The sequence below is a fragment of the Barbus barbus genome, assembly GCF_936440315.1.
Source record: "Barbus barbus genome assembly, chromosome: 11".
In the NCBI taxonomy this organism is placed as follows: Eukaryota; Metazoa; Chordata; class Actinopteri; order Cypriniformes; family Cyprinidae; genus Barbus; species Barbus barbus.
In genome coordinates, this window is record NC_136739.1 from 1,883,920 (window position 1) to 1,903,386 (window position 19,467).

General features: G+C 38.5%; 1 protein-coding gene across 1 annotated transcript in view; it reads right to left on the reverse strand.

Annotated features, from left to right (window-relative positions):
* LOC306876590 (unconventional myosin-X-like) overlaps nucleotides 1-19,467 on the reverse strand; it is a 75,208-nt gene that overhangs the window by 10,373 nt on the left and 45,368 nt on the right. Inside the window, exons 20-30 of the mRNA XM_079427887.1 lie at nucleotides 19,313-19,427; nucleotides 9,476-9,582; nucleotides 7,928-8,365; nucleotides 7,773-7,806; nucleotides 5,722-6,564; nucleotides 2,749-2,872; nucleotides 2,368-2,611; nucleotides 2,139-2,234; nucleotides 1,904-1,997; nucleotides 1,011-1,066; nucleotides 716-858 (exon numbers count right to left, since the gene is read on the reverse strand). Coding sequence (XP_079284013.1) covers nucleotides 716-858; nucleotides 1,011-1,066; nucleotides 1,904-1,997; nucleotides 2,139-2,234; nucleotides 2,368-2,611; nucleotides 2,749-2,872; nucleotides 5,722-6,564; nucleotides 7,773-7,806; nucleotides 7,928-8,365; nucleotides 9,476-9,582; nucleotides 19,313-19,427 — 2,294 coding nt within the window. The remainder of the gene's footprint in view (nucleotides 1-715; nucleotides 859-1,010; nucleotides 1,067-1,903; nucleotides 1,998-2,138; nucleotides 2,235-2,367; nucleotides 2,612-2,748; nucleotides 2,873-5,721; nucleotides 6,565-7,772; nucleotides 7,807-7,927; nucleotides 8,366-9,475; nucleotides 9,583-19,312; nucleotides 19,428-19,467) is intronic.

The window sequence follows — 19,467 nt, forward strand, 5'->3', positions numbered from 1 at the left end:
TTCAAATTAAGTTCTTAGCAATGCATATTACTAATCAAAAATGAAGTTTTGACATATTTACGGTAGGAAATTTACAAAATATCTTCATGGAACATGATCTTTACTTAATATCTAATGATTTTTGGCATAAAAGAAAAATGCTACAAATATACCCCAGCGACTTAAGACTGGTTTTGTGGTCCAGGGTCACATATAACAACTACCATCTACAGGTCTACAGATATCTACAGACACAATGCAATTTAAACATGTATATTTGCTAATATACTAATAAGGGAACAGCAAAATTGGCAAAAGAGAATGTTTTTACACAAATGTACAGTACATTTAAACATCTGTGGTTGGTACGGTTTTTGTTTTTGCAAGCTACATTTATCAAAAATACAGTATAATATTGTGAAAGATTATTTAAAATAACTGTATAGCTTTTTATTTAAATATATTCTGAAATGTAATTTATTCTGTAATGGCAAATCTGAATTTGAATGGCAGAAAGAACAGCAATTATTTGCACAAGAAATCTTTTGTAAAATATAAACATATTTATTGGCACCTTTGATCAATTTAATGCATCTTTTCTGAATAAAAATATTTCTTTAAAGAAAACAGCGATAGTGTATGAAGGACATGAATGGCACCTTTTTTTTAACGATGATTTGCCGTGACCTCAATGATGTAGCAAGTACAGTATCCTGTACAGACTGGTCTGACTCACCTCTCACTATGAACTCCTGGCCGTCTATTCTCGAGTCTCCTTTAGGCTTCTGCAGAAGGCCGATCCAGTGGTGCATTTCCTCAGGTGTGTCAGTGTTGCAATGAATCACACGATTAGCAGTGATAATAACAAATGAATTTGGCCTGAGGAAAACATGAATACTATTTTAAAAGAATTGTTCCAAAATGATAAATTGAATTCAAAATTACTAAGTTAAATATAAACAGTATGGATGATACAGAAAATGTGTTTCTGGAATAATATTAAGATAAACTCCCTTGATAACATGCATTACCTGTCTGGGTTGTCGGAGGCACATACAGAGTCGATGAGCCCAACGTCCAGTGTTCCCTGAGGATGAATAAAATGTACATGTCACTTTTACAACACTTAAAGGGTTAGTACACCCAAAAATGAAAATTAGCCTGTGTTTTACTCACCCTCGAGGCATCCTAGGTGTATATGACTTTCTTCTTTCAGACGAATCCATTCAGAGTTATATTAAAAATTGTCCTGGCCTCTCCAAGCTTTATAATAAGCGGGTACTTTTTGTCAAAAGTCTTTGAGATATGTTAGTCTCGCGAGTTTGTTTACAGGAGCGAAAGAAGCAAAGTTTCCTTACTTTAGCAAAGGAAAACTAGTGTCCTCTTGGATTATATTGAAATCCTCGGACATTTTTCTTTACAAATCCTCGTTTTGCGCTTCTAATACGTGACCGGCGTTTTATTTTGTTCTCTCTCCGCGTTCATCACTAATCACGCGATGCATACGTCCTACATCATACGCCTTCTGCGTACGACAGTCAGCGGAAGTGAGAAAAAAAGTGTTTATTACGTTTGAAAAAATGTATCTTACAAAAACGCATGGATTTGCTACAGGAGGCCTTTATTCACCCCCCGGAGCCGTGTGAGTCACGTTTTATTACGGATGCGCATGCTTTATTTCACATCTTCTGTACTGTTGACACAAAGCACCTGCTTACCCCCATTATAAAGCTTGGAGAGGCCAGGACAATTTTGAATAACTCCGATTGGATTCGTCAGAAAGAAGAAAGTCATATACATCTAGGATGCTTTGAGGGTGAGTAAAACATAGGCTAATTTTCATTTTTGGGTGAACTAACCCTTTAAAGGTGCTGGAAGTGATTCCAGACATTTGTTAATGAGTTAGCTTAGTGTGAACACTCACAACTGCATTCTTGGGGTTGGCCTGTTCATGCTGCATCTGCAGAAGCTGTTCTGGAGTGGCACTGTGCACACGGCTCAACACATTGAACCAGCCACTGCAACACAAGCATGACAGGTACAAGTAAACTATATGAAATAAGTTATAATACACCACAAGGGGGCGCAACAGATGAATATGAAAGTTACACACTGAATAAGGCACATTGGAATAAAATAAATATACATTTTAAATGTACCTTGCATCCTCAGGAGATTCTGCATAGATCTGGTAAGTCCTGTCCTCGGTCACAATATTCAGTGCATTCTCCTTCTCATGGTTGTCCACAATCTCCCTATGGGAAACACCAGTCGATGAATATTAAAACAGTAAGCCTGTTGGTCTTTTGCTTGTAATCACGAGTCAGACAGCCAGTTGCAGCCGCTATGCATTGTCATTTACAGTGAACCAAACATCTGGGGGCTTACTTGGCAACTCGGATGTCAATGGTTCCCTTCAGTTTCTCCTCACTGTCGTTCTCGAAATACATGAGTTTAGAGTCTCGAAGGACGAACCAGCGCATCTTCCAGTTCCTGCGGGACAGAGTGGACATCCCTCCACCTTTCTTGTACAGCCAGCCTGACTTGACAGAGTCCTGCTTTGCCCTGAACCACATGAAGGTCTCGTCTTTCAAAACACACCAGCGCCTGCGCCACGGGATCATCAGCCCACCTTAAAGAAGAAAAATAAGAAAGAGTACAATGAAACATTCATCTATCCAACCACTGATATGTTCAGTTTGAGCAATATCATCCAGTGATATAGCCATAAGCTAAACAATACGGAAGTAAATGGTAGGAAACACTCACTTTTCATGTACAGGTAGCTGTGGAAATAAGGAGGTCCACTTCCGTTCAGCAGATGCACTCTACCATTGGACACCTCCTCGTCTGTGTCCACATATCCATCATTCTCGTCATTGCTGTCAATGAACTGTAGGGGAAAAAGGAGTGTGAATGTCAAGAAAATGTATCATGGTTTCCACAAAATATTAAGCAATAAACCTGTTTTTAACATTAGTAATAATAAGAAATGTTTATTGAGCAGCAAATATTAGAATGATTTCTGAAATGATCATGGAACACTGAAGACTGAAGTAATGATGCTGGAAATTCAGCTTTGCATCATATAAAAATATATTAAAATAGTTATTTCACAATACTACTGTTTTTACTGTACTTTTGCTCAAATATATGCAGCCTTGGTGAGCATAAGAGACTTCTTTCAAAAAACATTAAAAACTAATAATAATACAGACCCCAAAATCTTGTATCCCAGTGTATGTTTTGGCTAAAAATGGCTCTTTACACTGTAACGTACACCCGTACACACTTTGTGTTTGCTGTGGTACGGTAGGACAAATACATTTCACTGTCTAATCCTACTAGTTAATGCAAACAAAAAGAGCATGACATCAGTAAATCTCCTCCCATTGTTAACTTTCATGTCAAGTTTCACATTACACCCAAACATAACCCGAATGAGGTTTCGGAGTTCAAATATTCTCCAAGAGTCAACAATCAAGCTGTTGCAGGACTGTGTTTGGAGCAGGTGTGACAAGCGTTGTCTAATCGCTGCTCATTCTGGGAATACCCCGGAGGACAAAGACTCAATATATATCAAATCATATTCATCTGATCCGCTCATGCTGCTTTAGCAAATAAAACATGAGTAGCTACAAGAAATCCAAAGCAATAAGGCATTTGAAGATGCATTCATTATGGTATTATGCCAAGTTTAGAGGTCTTAAAAGAATTAGGACAAAGTGCCGAGTGTTTTTGTTTTGCTTCAGGCAATACCGGATCTCACTACCCTGACACTGAACTGTATAAATGTGATGAAATGCATAGTCCTTTCATGCCAAATGCCTAACGAGGCGTTCACACTTCGCAGTGACAAAGCAGCTGGAAGTCACTCATTTTAAAGGAAACGTGATGTGAGTGACAGTGACCGTTGGAGATGCCACAAAGATTAGAAGATCTCAACTTTATGCAAATTAAACAACAACAGACAGGTTTGTAGGTCAACTAGTTGCCCATACTGGTGAAGGTCAGCATTTAAGAGCAGCAGTGCTATAAAGGAGATGAATTTATAAATGCAACTTATCCACGAGGGTTGTGATGTGCTGACTGTCAGCTGTTAACATGCTGTGTTGTCACCAATAGCCTTGTGGGCAGCACGCTGACATATCGCGCCATTGCACTATGGGTGTCCCGAGTTCGAATCCTGGCTCGAGGACCTTTCCCGATTCCCCCCCCCCCCCCCTCTCATTCTCCCCCAATTCACTTCCTGTCTCTTCTACACTGTCCTATCATTATAAAGTCAAAAATGCCAACAAAAAACATGCTGAGATAATGTCTCATGAATGCTCTTTAAAGCACTGCTGCTATGGCAACCCAAGCAGTGGTTTTGCAACAAAGTGGACAGACTCAACATTTGCTGTGAGCAATGATTCAGTCGTTACGTTAAATACATACACTGAAAAATAAATGTCTAATTAAGTAACTATACGTTAACTTGCCATACATAATTTTACTGTGAAATACTGTCAAATTTGTTTTTATTTTCCCCAAGTAAAAACTATAAATACCATATCATTTCTGGTAATTTCAGTAAAAGGACATGTTTCCCAGAAGTTCATGTGTGAACTCACATAAGATTATATTTTAGATTTATATTTTTTGTATCTTTTTTGCTATTGGTAATGTACATAAGAAAAAAATTGTCACATTTTCTGTTGTTTAGTTAATATTTGTTGCATTACTTTAGTTTTGTGAGTTACCCTGATGGTGTTTTGTCTTTGTGTGTGTGACCCTGTGCACTCTCTATATATAATTATTGGTCATGTTTTATAGACAGGCCACTTACTTTGAACTCTGAATCATCGTGTGGTTTTCTGTTTCCACTTGCAATATTATGGCGGTTTTTGGTACAAGGTATAAAGCAGATTTTGGTAGTTCAAATATAATCACTTCATGAAATATAAAATTATCGGACATGTACATTATTATGTTTTGTTACAATTCCTGTTGTATATATATATATATATGACCCTGGAGCACAAAAGCAGTCTTGAGTCGCTGGGGTATATTTGTAGCATTTTTCTTTTATGCCAAAAATCATTAGGATATTAAGTAAAGATCATGTTCCATGAAGATATTTAGCAAATTTCCTACCGTAAATATATAAAAACTTCATTTTTGATTAGTAATATGCATTGCTAAGAACTTCATTTGAACAACTTTAAAGGAGATTTTCTCAATATTTAGATTTTTTTGCACCCTCAGATTCCAGATTTTCAAATAGTTGTATCTCAGCCAAATATTGTCATAACAAACCATACATCAATGGAAAGCTTATTTAGATTCAGCTTTCAGATGATGTATGGTTTTATGGTCTTATGACTGGTTTTCTGGTCCAGGGTCACATATGTAAGTGTGTTTTGTCTATTGTATATAAAATATACAATGCCATCCCATAATACCTGAAACACTGCCAACATATTACACTTCTGCCATTATGTTCACCACAAATATTGACATTTTCTTACAGTGTAGGTTTCCATTTGATGGAGGAGAAAAAATGAGACGGGAGGGAAAAAAATTAAAAATTCAATGCTTTTGCTCGCAAACCTTTGCATCCTCTAAAAATTGCATTTACCTGAAACTTTGCATTTGTTCACAAAAGCGCTGAAATATAGTTCTGAAATATACTGATATATAGTGAAATATAGTCGCTCTCAGTGCGAGCGCGCTGTCTAAGTGTGAAAAGAGTGAACTCACTGAGTCTGAACTTCCTCTAAAGGAGTCTGTGCTGTTGTAGGTACAGGAGGATCGATGAAGCACTTCCTCGTCAGTGAGGTGTCCGTCATTAGTACTTCCTGCGTCCCCACAACTCCCCAGCGCCTCCTCAAACTCCTCTTGGTCATAGTCTGACTCTGTGTCGGGCAGAATACTGAAGCTGGTTTCCTCCACTGGCAGTACAATCTCTGTTATCGTCTTCCTGGCGTTTTTATAAACCACTCCGAGTCCATAATCTCCCGTGGTTGAGGGCAGTGCAGCTGGAGGAGGGGGTGGAGCTGTAGTTGGAGGAGGGGGAATGTCTGAGAGTCTGTTTTGTTTGATGGAGGAATTGGATTTCGGTCGCTCCATCCGTGCAGGTGAGGACATGGCCACCAGACCTTCAGTAAAGGCAGGTGGTGGAGGCAGAAGACTGGAGAGAATCTCTTTGTCCATGGGCATGGCAGCCGGGAGAGGGAAGTCGCGGAGTGGGATACACTCATCGTCCGCGTGGAAGCCTTCATCCACCTCTTCCTCAGCCAGAGGAGCAGTGGTCTCTGATGGGTCGTGAAGGTTCTCCTCGCTGGAGAGCGACCGCTCCAAACCTCCGAAGTCCAGCATCTCCAGGAACTCAGTGGCCACACGTGAAGCCTCTTTCTCCAGAAGGAAGATCTCGGCGTCCCTCTTCTGCCGCAGCTCGTCTCTGGAGTTGTCGTTCAGCAAGGACACCCCTTCGTCTCTCTGTCTCTGCAGCCGTTCAATCTCTCGCTCCAGCCGCAGGATCTCCTCCATCTGACGACTCTCCTCTTCAGATGAGTACTGGCACAGGCTGTGGGACTCGTCCTTCTGGAATATAGGGAAGGGATAGTGAGGACACGCCGAATAAATACAGTTCATCCTGTCAATCCAAAAAAAATGTCAAGGTCCAGTCAAAAAGCACAATGCTTCAATCAAGTTTAAAAAATATATATCATGTATACCATTTCAAGAAAACTTTCAAGAGACTCACTGTGTGACTATCATGTAAAAAGAAATAAAATATTCTTCTTACGTGAGTGTAGACATCTTTATTATTTCCAAAATGTTTTTAACATATTTTTCAAGGTAAAAAAGTTTTTTTATGAATAATTAATTTAATTAATTTATTATTAATTTATAAATTGGAGTTGCACCACATGACATTTTCCAACCAGAACTAACCTTCCTATATCCTAAAAAGGTCACTTTATCTGATTTTTTTTTATATCTCTGTGAAGTCAAAATTAACTTTTTTTTTCTTCATGGTGGTAAATTTGATTTAGTGGAAATATTGTTTATATATATATATATATATATATATATATATATAATGAACACAATATAATATAATAATTATAAATTATAAATCTAAATATTAATAAGCAATGAAGCAGTTTTGTTAAACTACTCTGACAAACTAGTTAAAGGGTTACTCCACCCTAAAATGAAAATGTTGTCATTTATCACTTACCCCCATGTCGTTCCAAACCTGTAAAAGCTTTGTTCGTCTTCAGAACACAAATTAAGATATTTTAGATGAAAACCGAGAGGCTTAGGACTGTCCCATTGACTGCCAAGTAAATAACACTGTCAAGGTCCAGAAACGTATGAAACACATCGTCAGAATCCTCCATCTGCCATCAGTGGTTCAACCGTAACGTTATGAATCGACGAGAATACTTTTTGTACGGAAATAAAATAAAAATAACTACTTCATTCAAAAATTTTGGAGAATATCGCTGCCGTTACGGTGCCGAATTGTTGAATAAAGTAGTTATTTTTGTTTTATTTCCATACAAAAAGTATTCAAAAAGTAAAATTTTCATTTTGGGGTGGAGTATCCCTTTAAGCTTCTCAAGAGGCTCTTTTTGACCCATATAGCTCATTGGCATTACCCTGGGACTTACCATTGTACTATGATTTTACTACAGATTTTTTGTAAGAGAATTAGGACAATACAAGGATATATCCTTTCCAGATTTTAAATCTCTCTCATAGGAATATAAAATCAAATTAAAATAGAATAGAAATAATACCTTGTGGTTGTGATGATTTTTCTCCACTAGATTCCTAATATGAGGCAAAATGGGAGAGAATCCTTTTAGACAGGGATTAAGCACAGTCCAGCAGCCAACACAGATTTTGGATGACCTAAATTAAAACTCAAACATTTGCCCGGATTGCGTTTTACCTGCTGTGCCCTGCCTCTATGTCCTCTAGTATCTGTTTGCTCTTCAGCTCTTCCTGCCTCCTGTTCGACTCTTCCTCTTCCTGCTGTATCCGTAAAGCCTCCTCCTCCTCCTCTTTCCTTCTCTGTTCCTCTTCTTGAAGCCTCCGTCTCTCCTCCCTCTTTCTTTCTTCGTCTTGTCTTAGTCTCTCTTCCTCAAGCCTCCTCAGCTCCTCTTGTCGTCTCCTCTCTTCTTCCTCTCTTCTGATTCTCTCCTCCTCTTCTCTCCTCCGTTTGTCCTCTAAGAGTTGCTGGTAGAGTTGTCGAGCGATCTGTCCGCGGATGTGTTTCTGGAGGACCACGGCAGCAGAGCGGAAACGAAGGAAAGCTTGTCTCCAGAAGTGAGCGCGGTAGTTCTTTTGGATAGTGATGGTGTTGGTCCGGACTTTTTTATAGTTTTTTCTGTGAGAAAGAGAGGTACAACATTAGAGAGCAAGCCCTCGAGGCTACATTAATGATTAGTTGACAGGGATATTACAGTAATTATGAGTATATTACAGCTTTTACTCAACATAATAAACAACTCTGTCATTAACACATCAGTAACTCGTTTAAAAAGCTATCAGCATGACAAATATGAAATAGGGTCATTAATATAAACAACGCTGGCTAGTTGATGTCTGTGATAATAAAATACATATGATCTGTGTGAGCAGCCGTGCCACAGTTCTCCTACATTTAGACCCCTAACTCAGAAAATCTCACATCTGACCTGTAACGCTGGACTGAGAGTCTGTATGTATGTGCATTTGTGGATGTTGACTTTTATACTAAATAAAGGCAAAACAGGCACTTCATCAATCCCATAAACGACAAGGTGCAAATGAATGCTAAACACCCAGGAACCAAAATAGTGTCTCAGCAGACCCTTCTCACAAAACAAATGCTGATATTTTTGACATTTGTAATTTTTTATTTACCATGGCATCAAAGCAACCTGTTGAAAACATCTTAAACTGGTTTGCTGGTCTTTGCTAGTTTAAGCAGGTCTCCAAGCCTTTCCCAAATGGTCTTTAGTTGGTCACCCAGATGTTTTCACAGCCTGGCAAGTTCCCAAAATCCCTCCAAAAAACAGCAAAGCTAAAACTAAACCAGCATGGTTTAAGCAGGGTTGCTAGATAAAAAAAAAATCACTTCTGAAACACAAAGTTGCATGTTAAGCAACATAAAACCCCTGATTATGCCAATATCCCTCAAAACTGAAAAAAAAAACATGCATGTAAATAAATTCAGCTAGTATTTGCAGTGAAAAGACTCTTGATGACTTTTCATGGTCTCTCCCTCATTTGTTTCCCTGCACTTTCATAATGAATCTAATCCACTTTGCATTGCTCTCAATTCACTGCTTCACGCAGCCCTGGTAAATCATTCTGCTATGCAAACTTCAATCTCATTCACATATTCGATTATAGCAATCAAGTAACTCAAGTCACAATGACAGTCTTTGGTAACTCACCCGACCCCATTCAACAGAGCGTGTTTATACACAAACACACACAAAGCTGCACTAACCTTGCCACATAACTTAGTATGTGGGCCCGGATCACCATACCAGCCGCTGTGCGCACCTCCTCTCTTTCCTTCTCTAGCCTCTGCTCCAAAGCTTCCTTCAGGAACACCTGCAAGGCACCAAAGAAGAAAGACAAGGAGAGGGAAGAGGGCAGGTTTAGGTAAACTGATGGGTAACTCTCTCCAGGCGGTGTGAAGAGCACGTCTCCAGTTTGCTCAGCAGGCTACAGGCTACAGGGAGCTGAGCTGTGGAGCTCTGCCATTGTGCTCAAACCACAGTGCTCTGATTTCCTGTTACTGCTGCTGCTTGGGCTATTCCAGACAGACTGACGTGCACGGACAGAGAGAGAGAGAGAGAGAGAGAGAGAGAGAGAGAGAGAGAGAGAGAGAGAGAGAGAGAGAGAGAGAGAGAGGGAGGAGGGGGAAGAGTGGCTCTTGGCCAAAGAGCAGGCCACACCCTCACTCTCTCTGTCTGTCTCAGAGACAGGAGACATGAAGGCTTAACCCTTTACTCACAGCCGCTGACTCACAGAAGAGAAACCTCTGAAACACTGGTGAATTAAAGAGATCATCTGCATAAATTACTTCATAATGAACTCTAAACGTAAAAGAACATTTATACTAAACAGTACTGGACATTGAGTAGTTTGACACTTATTTAAAAAGTTGGTAACACTTTACAATACAGGTGCACAAATGTGACCCTGGACCACAAAACCAGCCATAAGGGTCAATTTTTTTAAATTGAGATTTATACATCAGCTAAAAGCTGAATAAATACGCTTTCCATTGATGTATGGTATTGTTATGATCGGACAATATTTGTCTGAGATACAACTATTTGAAAATCTGGAATCTGAGGGTGCAAAAAAAAATCAAAATATTGAGAAAATCTCCTTTAAAGTTGTTCAAATGAAGTTCTTAGCAATGCATAGTACTAATCAGAAATTAAGTTTTGATATTTACTGTAGGAAATTTACTAAATATCTTCATGGAACATGATCTTTACTTAATATCCTAATGATTTTTGGCTTAAAAGAAAAATGGATAATTTTGACCCACACAATGTATTGTTGGCTATTGCTGCAAATATACCCCAGCGACTTAAGACTGCTTTTTGTGCTCCAGGGTCACAAATATGCATTCATGCTTAACTAATGCACAGATAATAAGAAGTTAATGTATAACTCATGAAGAACTAAACCATTTATTAATAATTACTGCATCAGCAACTAATGAACATTCTATATGATCCATAGATTAAGTAATACATTGTTATTAGTTAAATGTGTCATAATGTATTAGTTCCCTAATAACATATTATATATATAATATGTTATTAATAAATGGTTTAGTTCTTCATGAGTTATACATAAACTCATGATTATATGTGCATTAGTTAAGCATGAATTAATGCATATTAGTGCCACCGTATTGTAAAGTGTTACCAAAAAGTTTTATGCATTAAAGGGATAGTTCATTCAAAAATTCTGTCATCATTTACTCACCTTAATGTGGTTCCAAACCAGTATGAGATTCTTTCTTCTGCTAAACACAAAAGATGATTTTAAAGAATGTGGGTAACCGAACAGTTTATGGTAGCCACTATCTACTTTTGAGTTCAACAGAAGAAAGAAACGCATACAGGTCTGGAACAACATGAGGGCGAGTAAATGCTGACAGAATTTCATTTTTGGGTGAACTGTCCCTTTAAGGAATAAAATGTCTTTTACTACAATGGCTTCACTCACATGCAATGAAGACTGTACTCAACATAGTTCTAATTTTATATTTTGCAGTTCACCCCTCTCAGTGTATTTCACCAAGTTGAAATTACGTGACCTGCTGTTTTTCACTAATCGCCAAAGCGAATCCTCGCCTAGCAGCATTGTGTATCAGGTGTGAAAATTAGACAATGAAACACTTTTTATGATCCTTACAGCCGAAAAAGCAGAGAAGGTGTGAAGCCATAAGACAGAAAGACCAATTTAGGTAAAAAAAAAAATGGTACGGCACATAAGGTGAAAAGATTTGATGATGAGTTGTGATGCACAAATTGTTTCTTTTTTGTTGGACAGATAAGATAAATAATTGCATAGATGCTGTTTCTAAAACTCACTTACATAAAACTCTGAGACGATCATGCTGATCCATGTCACTCACATTCATGGTATCGGTACTTAAAGTACATAATGAACAGCAATGCTAACGCTACATACACAACTACAATCTTTAAAGAAATATAGCACACTTTTCAAGCAAAACTTGATAAGCTTGTGGGTTAGATATAAAACGAGTATATTGCTTAAAACTACGAAAACGTCTAAATTTGTGTACTGCCATAGTATACAGGTACATCGACAAAAATTAGAATATCATGAAAAGGTCAATATTTTTAGTCACTCATTTCAGAAAGTGAAACCCATATATTATATAGATAAATTACACGGAGTGAAATATTTCAAGCCTTTATTTCTTGACATTTTGATGATTATGGCTTACAGATAATGAAAACCCAAAATTCAGTGTCTCAGAAAATTAGAATATTACATAAGATCAATAAAAAAGGATATTTTAAACAGAAATGTCAGGCTTCTGAAAAGTATGTTCATTTCTATGCACTCAATACTTGGTTGGGCCTCCTTTTGCATGAATTACTGCATCAATGTGGCGTGGCATGGAGGTGATCAGCCTGTGGCACTGCTCAGGTGTAATGGAAGCCCAGGTTGCTTTGATAGCAGCCTTCAGGTCATCTGCATTGTTGGGTCTGGTGTCTCTCGTCTTCCTCTTGACAATACCTCATAGATTCTCTATGGGGTTCAGGTCAGGCGAGTTTGCTGGCCAGTCAAGCACAGTAACACCATGGTCATTGAACCAGCTTTTGGTACCTTTGGCAGTGTGAGTAGGTGCTAAAGTCCTGCTGGAAAATGAAATCAGCATCTCCATAAAGCTTGTCAGCAGAAGGAAGCATGAAGTGCTCTAAAATGTCCTGGTAGATGGCTGCGTTGACTGTGGACTTCAGAAAACACAGTGGACCAACACCAGCAGATGACATGCAGCCCAAATCATCTCTGACTGTGGAAACTTCACACTGGACTTCAAGCAACATGGATTCTGTGCCTCTCCACTCTTCCTCCAGACTCTGGGACCTCGATTTCCAAATGAAATGCAAAATTTACTTTCATCTGAAAAGAGGACTTTGAACCACTGAGCAACAGTCCAGTTCTTTTTCTCCACAGCCCAGGTAAGATGCTTCTGACGTTGTCTCTGGTTCAGAAGTGGCTTGGTAGCTCTTTTCCTGAAGACGTCTGAGCGTGGAGACTCTTGATGCACTGACTCCAGCTTCAGTCCACTCCTCGTGAAGCTCTCCCAAGTGTTTGAATCAGCTTTGCTTGACAGTGTTCTCAAGCTTGCGGTCATCCCTGTTGCTTGTGCACCTTTTCCTACCCAAATTCTTCCAGTCAACTTTGCAGATTCAGCAGTCTTCCCCATTATTGTGGTTTCAGAGAACAAGAGATACCCAGAATTTATACTGTAGAGATGGTTATTAATTGAAACTCAAATGTAAATATTCTAATATTTTGAGATACTGATTTTTGACTTTCATGAGCTGTAAGCTCTAATCATCAAAATTAAAACAAAAACATGCAATGAATCTAAAATATATGAAAGTTTCACTTTTTGAAATAAGTTACAAAAAAAAGAACTTTTTCACAATATTCTAATTTTTGGAGATGTACCTGTATACTGCATTTCAAGAAATCTTCTCAACTAGTGTGCATGTATGTATTATTAATACAAACTACAGTATAACCTCCATGTTGGCACTGTCATATGACCCACAGTCGGTGTTCACCACCAATTTTGAATGTGATGACTTCTTTCCTGTGACACAGGATGGCAAAGAGTCTAACCTTGTGAACTTGAGTCAAATTGATTTTATACATACAACAATGTTCAAAAGTTTGGGGTTGGTATGATTTTTTTGGTTTGTTTGTTTTAAATAAGTCTATTATGGCTGCATTTCTTTGGTCAAAAATACTATATTAAATATTACAAATATTATTACGGTTTTATATTTGAATATATTTAAAATTTGTATTTAATCCTGTGATGCAAAGCTGAATTTTGAGCACCATTACTCCATTCTTCAGTGTCACATGATCCTTCAGAAATCATTCTAATAAGCTTGATTTGCTGATCAAGAAACTTTTATTATTAAATGTTAAAAACATTTGTGCTGCTTAATATGTTTGTGTAAACTGTGATTATGCAAACATGAATTTCCATGACATCAACACTACCACCAAAACTTGAGGTGGTCTTCATGCTTCATGCTGGTTTATACTGGTTAAGCTAGTAAAGAGGACTGATGGAAACACCAGCAATGCAGCATCCAATATACCTACATTATGTACTATATAATGTACATTCAGTACAGTCTGTATATGCTGGCATTACCAGAATCAGGTCCTTTCAATTAATATCAACTCATGCACACAGCGTCACGTCTGGCCTCCCACAGATCTTTTAAGCTCATTGTGAAACTTCCTGGAACCGATGACCCAGATGTTCCTGTAATCAACGTCGCACAGCTGCAGACACACACACAGGGGGAAGTTTCCTCGTCCACATCCTTCCCCCATCCCACTCAAAAACCCCTGAGCCCCGATCTAGGGATCACACTTCCTCAACATACAATCAGCATGGATATAATTACACACAGGTTGTTTTGTTTCGAGCAAGGAAGCACAATCTCAGACCCCTTTCTCGATCTGACGCCCCTCCCCTCACCTCCACCTCAAATCTGACACTCACAAAAGCCAGCGCCACCGCTCAAAAGAGGACCTGTAGCGAACACACACTCTCTGCTGATCACAATCACACACTCCTGAATGAAATCATAAAAGAAAACAGACCTAAAGCCATGATAACAACTATAACAGACTGCCGAACACGTACAGCAATGACAGACACTGTCTGGAGCTTTAACTCCCAACCTAGACTTGGAAAACATTAAAAGTGTTTTACACAAGAGACTGTATTTATATAGAAACATGAAACACATGTGTGGAACAGATGTGTAAACACTGATCAAACAACCTCCATACAGCACTGCCTGATGTCTACTTCTAATAACGCTTCATGTGGCCCTGTAGCGACATTGGTCCAGAATCCTGACCCTGTGGTTTTTCTGTAGATTCCTGACTGAAAAAGTCAAAAAGGACACAACCACCTATTCCCAACAGAACACAAGCTGGATCTTAAAGATGGGTGTTTTTATTTAGATACAAGATAAGTGCCATATCTTACTGTCTACCAATCCATGCTGGTTTTGGTGCAGGACTCATTGGTGAACCAGCTCAGCCATGCTTTTCCTCCACAAAACTTACAGGGATAATATTGCAAAGAATATTGGTAACCAAGCAGTTGATGGTAGCCATTGACATCCATAGTATTTGGCAAATACAAATATCTTTTTCTGTGCTCAGTGAAACAAAGAAACTCATATACTGTAGGTTTGGAGCAATTTGAGGTTGAGTAGATGACGGAATTTATTTTAATTTAGTTTTTTGAGTTTATTTTTATTATAACAGACGTATATATCAGCTTATATAGCAGGACCTTCAAATGTCTTGGACAAAGGGGGCCATGGAGTCCAAAAAGTTGAGAAGCATTGCAAGCAATTAATTGGCACACATTATTCCTAAGAGGGAATGTTTCTATATTATTTGTTCAAAATGTAATCATTTGCTCTGCATCTCCATTGATGTTAACCAATCGCCAAATAGATATTTAGGCAAACTCCCATAGATTAGGCTATATTTTGTAAATATATACTTTTCAATATCAAGTTAATTCCCAATAAATACCAACCAGCTCATGACCTACATTTTTTCTCGCTGAATAGTTTGTTTCTATGAAAGCAAAATGAGTCAGGAACATGTTGACATTAAACTAGGTAAGATATCCTGTGTGGACACCAGAAATACAGCATCCAAAACACAACATATGCCGGGAGCCAAATTCACTGCTCTTTTCAGAAAGGGATAAACATAATCAACTGGTAACTGTGGGGAACAAATGCATGTAATGTTTTAGTGAGGGACTATGTTGGGTGAACTGTGATAGACATGCATTTTGGCATAAGATCTATGCACGGTCCATTAGCCCAGATTCTGTCACGAAGACACCAGCTTTCTGTGGGTCCATTAAGGGCAACAGGCTATTTAACAAGTATGATCGTGGAGCCTGGTGGAGCAGTGAAAGCTGTAGGTTAGAGTAGCTGACCTTGAGTACATTGGAGCTCTGACGTGCTGAGAACAAATTGGAGCCATCCAGCTCTGACCCCACCACTCAGAACAATGAGGCTATTTTACAGCTAAACAATTTGTAAAGCATGACTCTATTCAGCAGGGAGAGAGACTGCGTGTCCAGTGTGTGTATCTGAATTCATTTGTTTCACTGTCTTTATGCATGTGTGTGTGGGAGACAGAGAGCAACATTCTAGGAAAAAGAGAAATATTGCATTACGTTCAATCGTCTATTGAGGCCATGATGAATTCAGATAAATTATGCATTTCATGGCACATACCATCTGAAATTGTTTTTAAAGGCATAACTATTTCTGTGATATTTAATTTTATGGTACATTTGTTTTAGCAGAACCAGTTCTCAAAGATGTATGACTATTAAATATAATTAATTACAATTACACTATGTATGTATGCCATATCATTGATTATCATAGACAATGCTATGCCTTGAAAATTCAGATGGTATGTGCCATGCGATGCAAAATACTCTTCATCTGAATATACACAACCATTCAAATGTTTGGGGTCAGTAAAATTGATTTAATTGTAAAAACAAACAAAAACAAAAAGTCTCACCAAAGCCGCATTTATTTAACAGTAAAAACAGTTCTATTGTGAAATATTATTACAAAACTGTTGTCTTTTAACTATCTCTCAAATCTAATAATCATTATTATCATTATTATTATCTTGTTTTCAGGACTCTTTGATAGATAGAAAGTTCACAAGAATGGCGTTTATTTGAAATTGAAATCATTTGGAACATTATAAATGTCATTACTGTTACTTTTGATCCATTTTAATACCTTAATTTATAAATAAATGTATAGATAACCAGATTTTTTGTAATAAAATCCATTTAAATTCAATACTCAATTACTATTTATTCCATGTCATGCACTCCACTTTGCGTATAGTGATCCTGACGACCATGTCGGGGTTTATTTTGCTATAATGCTCCTTACGTAGTACAGCCTAACTGCATACAGAAGTCATCTAATTGTTTGGTTTGAATTGGTTTTCCTTCATAATAACCCACACGGCATCTCATGACCGAAAGGAGCACTGATAGGTCCTCACTGTTTCCATCTCAAGTTATTTGATTTATGAGATAATTTCTCTGCTCCAAATTAAACCAAACCTAAGCACAAGTAATCACAGCAACACCGCATTAAGGCTCCATCAAGCTAACAATGCGACCCCTGATAAAGAGATACCCAAACGAGCTCTCAGGAAAGCCAGAAACCACAAGACCCCAAAGGAAATAACGCAGAGCACGCTGGATTCAATTAATCTTAAGAAAAGTGGTCTGAATCTAAGCATGCAAGAATGCCTTTTATTTACAGTGCCTTCCTGTTCCTCAGAAACCTCAGAGCTCCGCTTACTGTAAAAACAGCCCGACTGAACCGCCGTGCTTAATGTGTGGCAGAGACTGACCAAGGAGAGTGAATAATTGACTCATAACAAGATAAGAATGAATAGACACTGTTGAACAGAAAGTATTATTTTCAGAGCTGCTGTGCTCCTGTTGCCAAACGCCCTTAAAGTGCTGCGCTCTTGTTTCAGTCTGGCTAGATCAGGATGAGTCATTTCAGTAACGTGAGGGTAAAATCTCCTTACCAAGAGGTGGAGAGGGGTTTTTTTTAGGGGGGTGAGAGCAGAGGAAGTATGAGGAAGAAAAAGGAAATAATGTAAAGAGGAGAGACAGAAAAAACACCACAAGACTGAAAGAAATCCCCTATGAAAGCCCAAAGGCCAGTGTTAACTAACAGCTTGCGCCAGCGCAAACCGTCTTTTGGCATTAAAATTGTCAGGTTTTACTAAAGACACGCAGTGAAGAATAAGGCTTGAACACAGTTATTTTTGCGCCTGACCGAATTGAATATGCATTTGTAGGAGTTTCCCTTTCAGACGCAAAAGTTATGGGAGGAGATTATTCAAATGAATCATGCAACATGTTTTACTAACGTTTGCGCTCGTCAAATTACTGGCACATTATTTAATGTGCCAAAAAAGCATGTCTTAAAGGGGTAATCGGGTGCAAAATTCACTTTACAAGTTGTTTGAACATAAATGTGTGTTGGAAGTGCACATCCATCCTATAATGATCCACCCAGTGTTCTTTCTCAAATCAGGCTGTTCTGAGATTCCTGTCAGAATGATGTAGTTCTGTACAGACCGCTCCCACGATAGTTGATTGACAAGGCCGTTTTAGTGAACTGAGTGAGCTGTAAACAGTCCGACCGCCATTGTGTCGACTCCGGTGCAGGGGAAAACAAGAATGTAGTTGGATGTAATAATGAACATAGCAGTACTGTTTACTTTAGCCGCGAAACTCCAGCTTCATCTACAGAAGATGTGAGTATAAGGTTTTTTTATGAATCTTTGCAAATCACCTTTCCTAATAACGTGCTAGTTAGTCAGTTTCACGAGATGGTCCTCACTGCAGGACACAAGATCCAGGGGACGTGGTTGGATCTAGATCCAACTCCTCCCACCTTACATAGACCTAAACCTACCCGTCTCCACCCCCTGATCCCTAAACCCACCCATCTCCAGCCCTAAACCTACCATCTCCACCCCCTAGATGTGGATCCAAGTGTTGCGAAACATTACCATGAAAATGGTTCCATTATTTTTTTCACTCATTCACATCACTTCCATGATGCTAATATCGAGGTATCATCTGTGTGTTCACTACATGAAGTCCCTCAGAGTACCATAGTGGCAAGAATAAGTCTTCTGCATGAATTACTAATTAAATGTGTTCTGTTCTTCAGCAAAGTCACAATTATATAAGCGAATGACTACTGGAGTCAATTAAGGAAGTGAGATTGGAAATGTGGGTTGCACAGGTGCCCTGCTCTTAAAATAAAGGCACACAAAGCCTGGCTTCTCCTGAAAATATTCTTCTTTTCAAGAATGACTGGTTAGTGTGAACCATACCTCGATCACAAAAGCTTTCACAGCACTGTAACGAAGCATAAGCATTGCATTCATCCATCCATGGTAGGATTTAACAAATGTAGAAAAATCTGGACTGTTGCCACTCTCGCTAGGGCTGGGATGTCTATAACTGAGACTTTAATTAAGACCAGACCACATATTATGAGTAAGCAATGCAGAAATCTGGAAATTTTCAAAGGGTTCACAGACTCTGTAAAATGCCATGATAATGGAACACTGTATCACTCAAACATGTTCTGAACTGTGAGAATATCTAAATAATTACCAAAAAAATCTTGATTACATAAGCCTATGGTAAAAAAGTGTGAAAAACCCCTAAGAGCGTGTCTGTATCTTTTTTTTTTCTTCCTTTTTGCATTTCAGATATAAATTCAAATGACTGTTTGAACAATGTAAAGTATGAATGTCAGGTCAGGCATGAACCCACAGACTACATAAAGGTCAAGTAGTTCAATCTGAGAGAAAAAGAGTTTTTATTTGAAGTCTTTGCACTCTTGCAATTTATCCTGGAAATTTAAACTGTGTGTGTGAACATGTGTTGGTCACGCAACCGCACCTTAGTCTTTCCCAGCTGCCACTCTTTCTTTGTGTCGTCATACTTCGCAAGCACATCTGCACATTTCTTCCTCTCGTCCGCCGTGTGGTTTCTGTCCTTCAGGATCATTGTGTATCTGCACAGGAAGTGGGCACAGCTTGAACACACATACATAC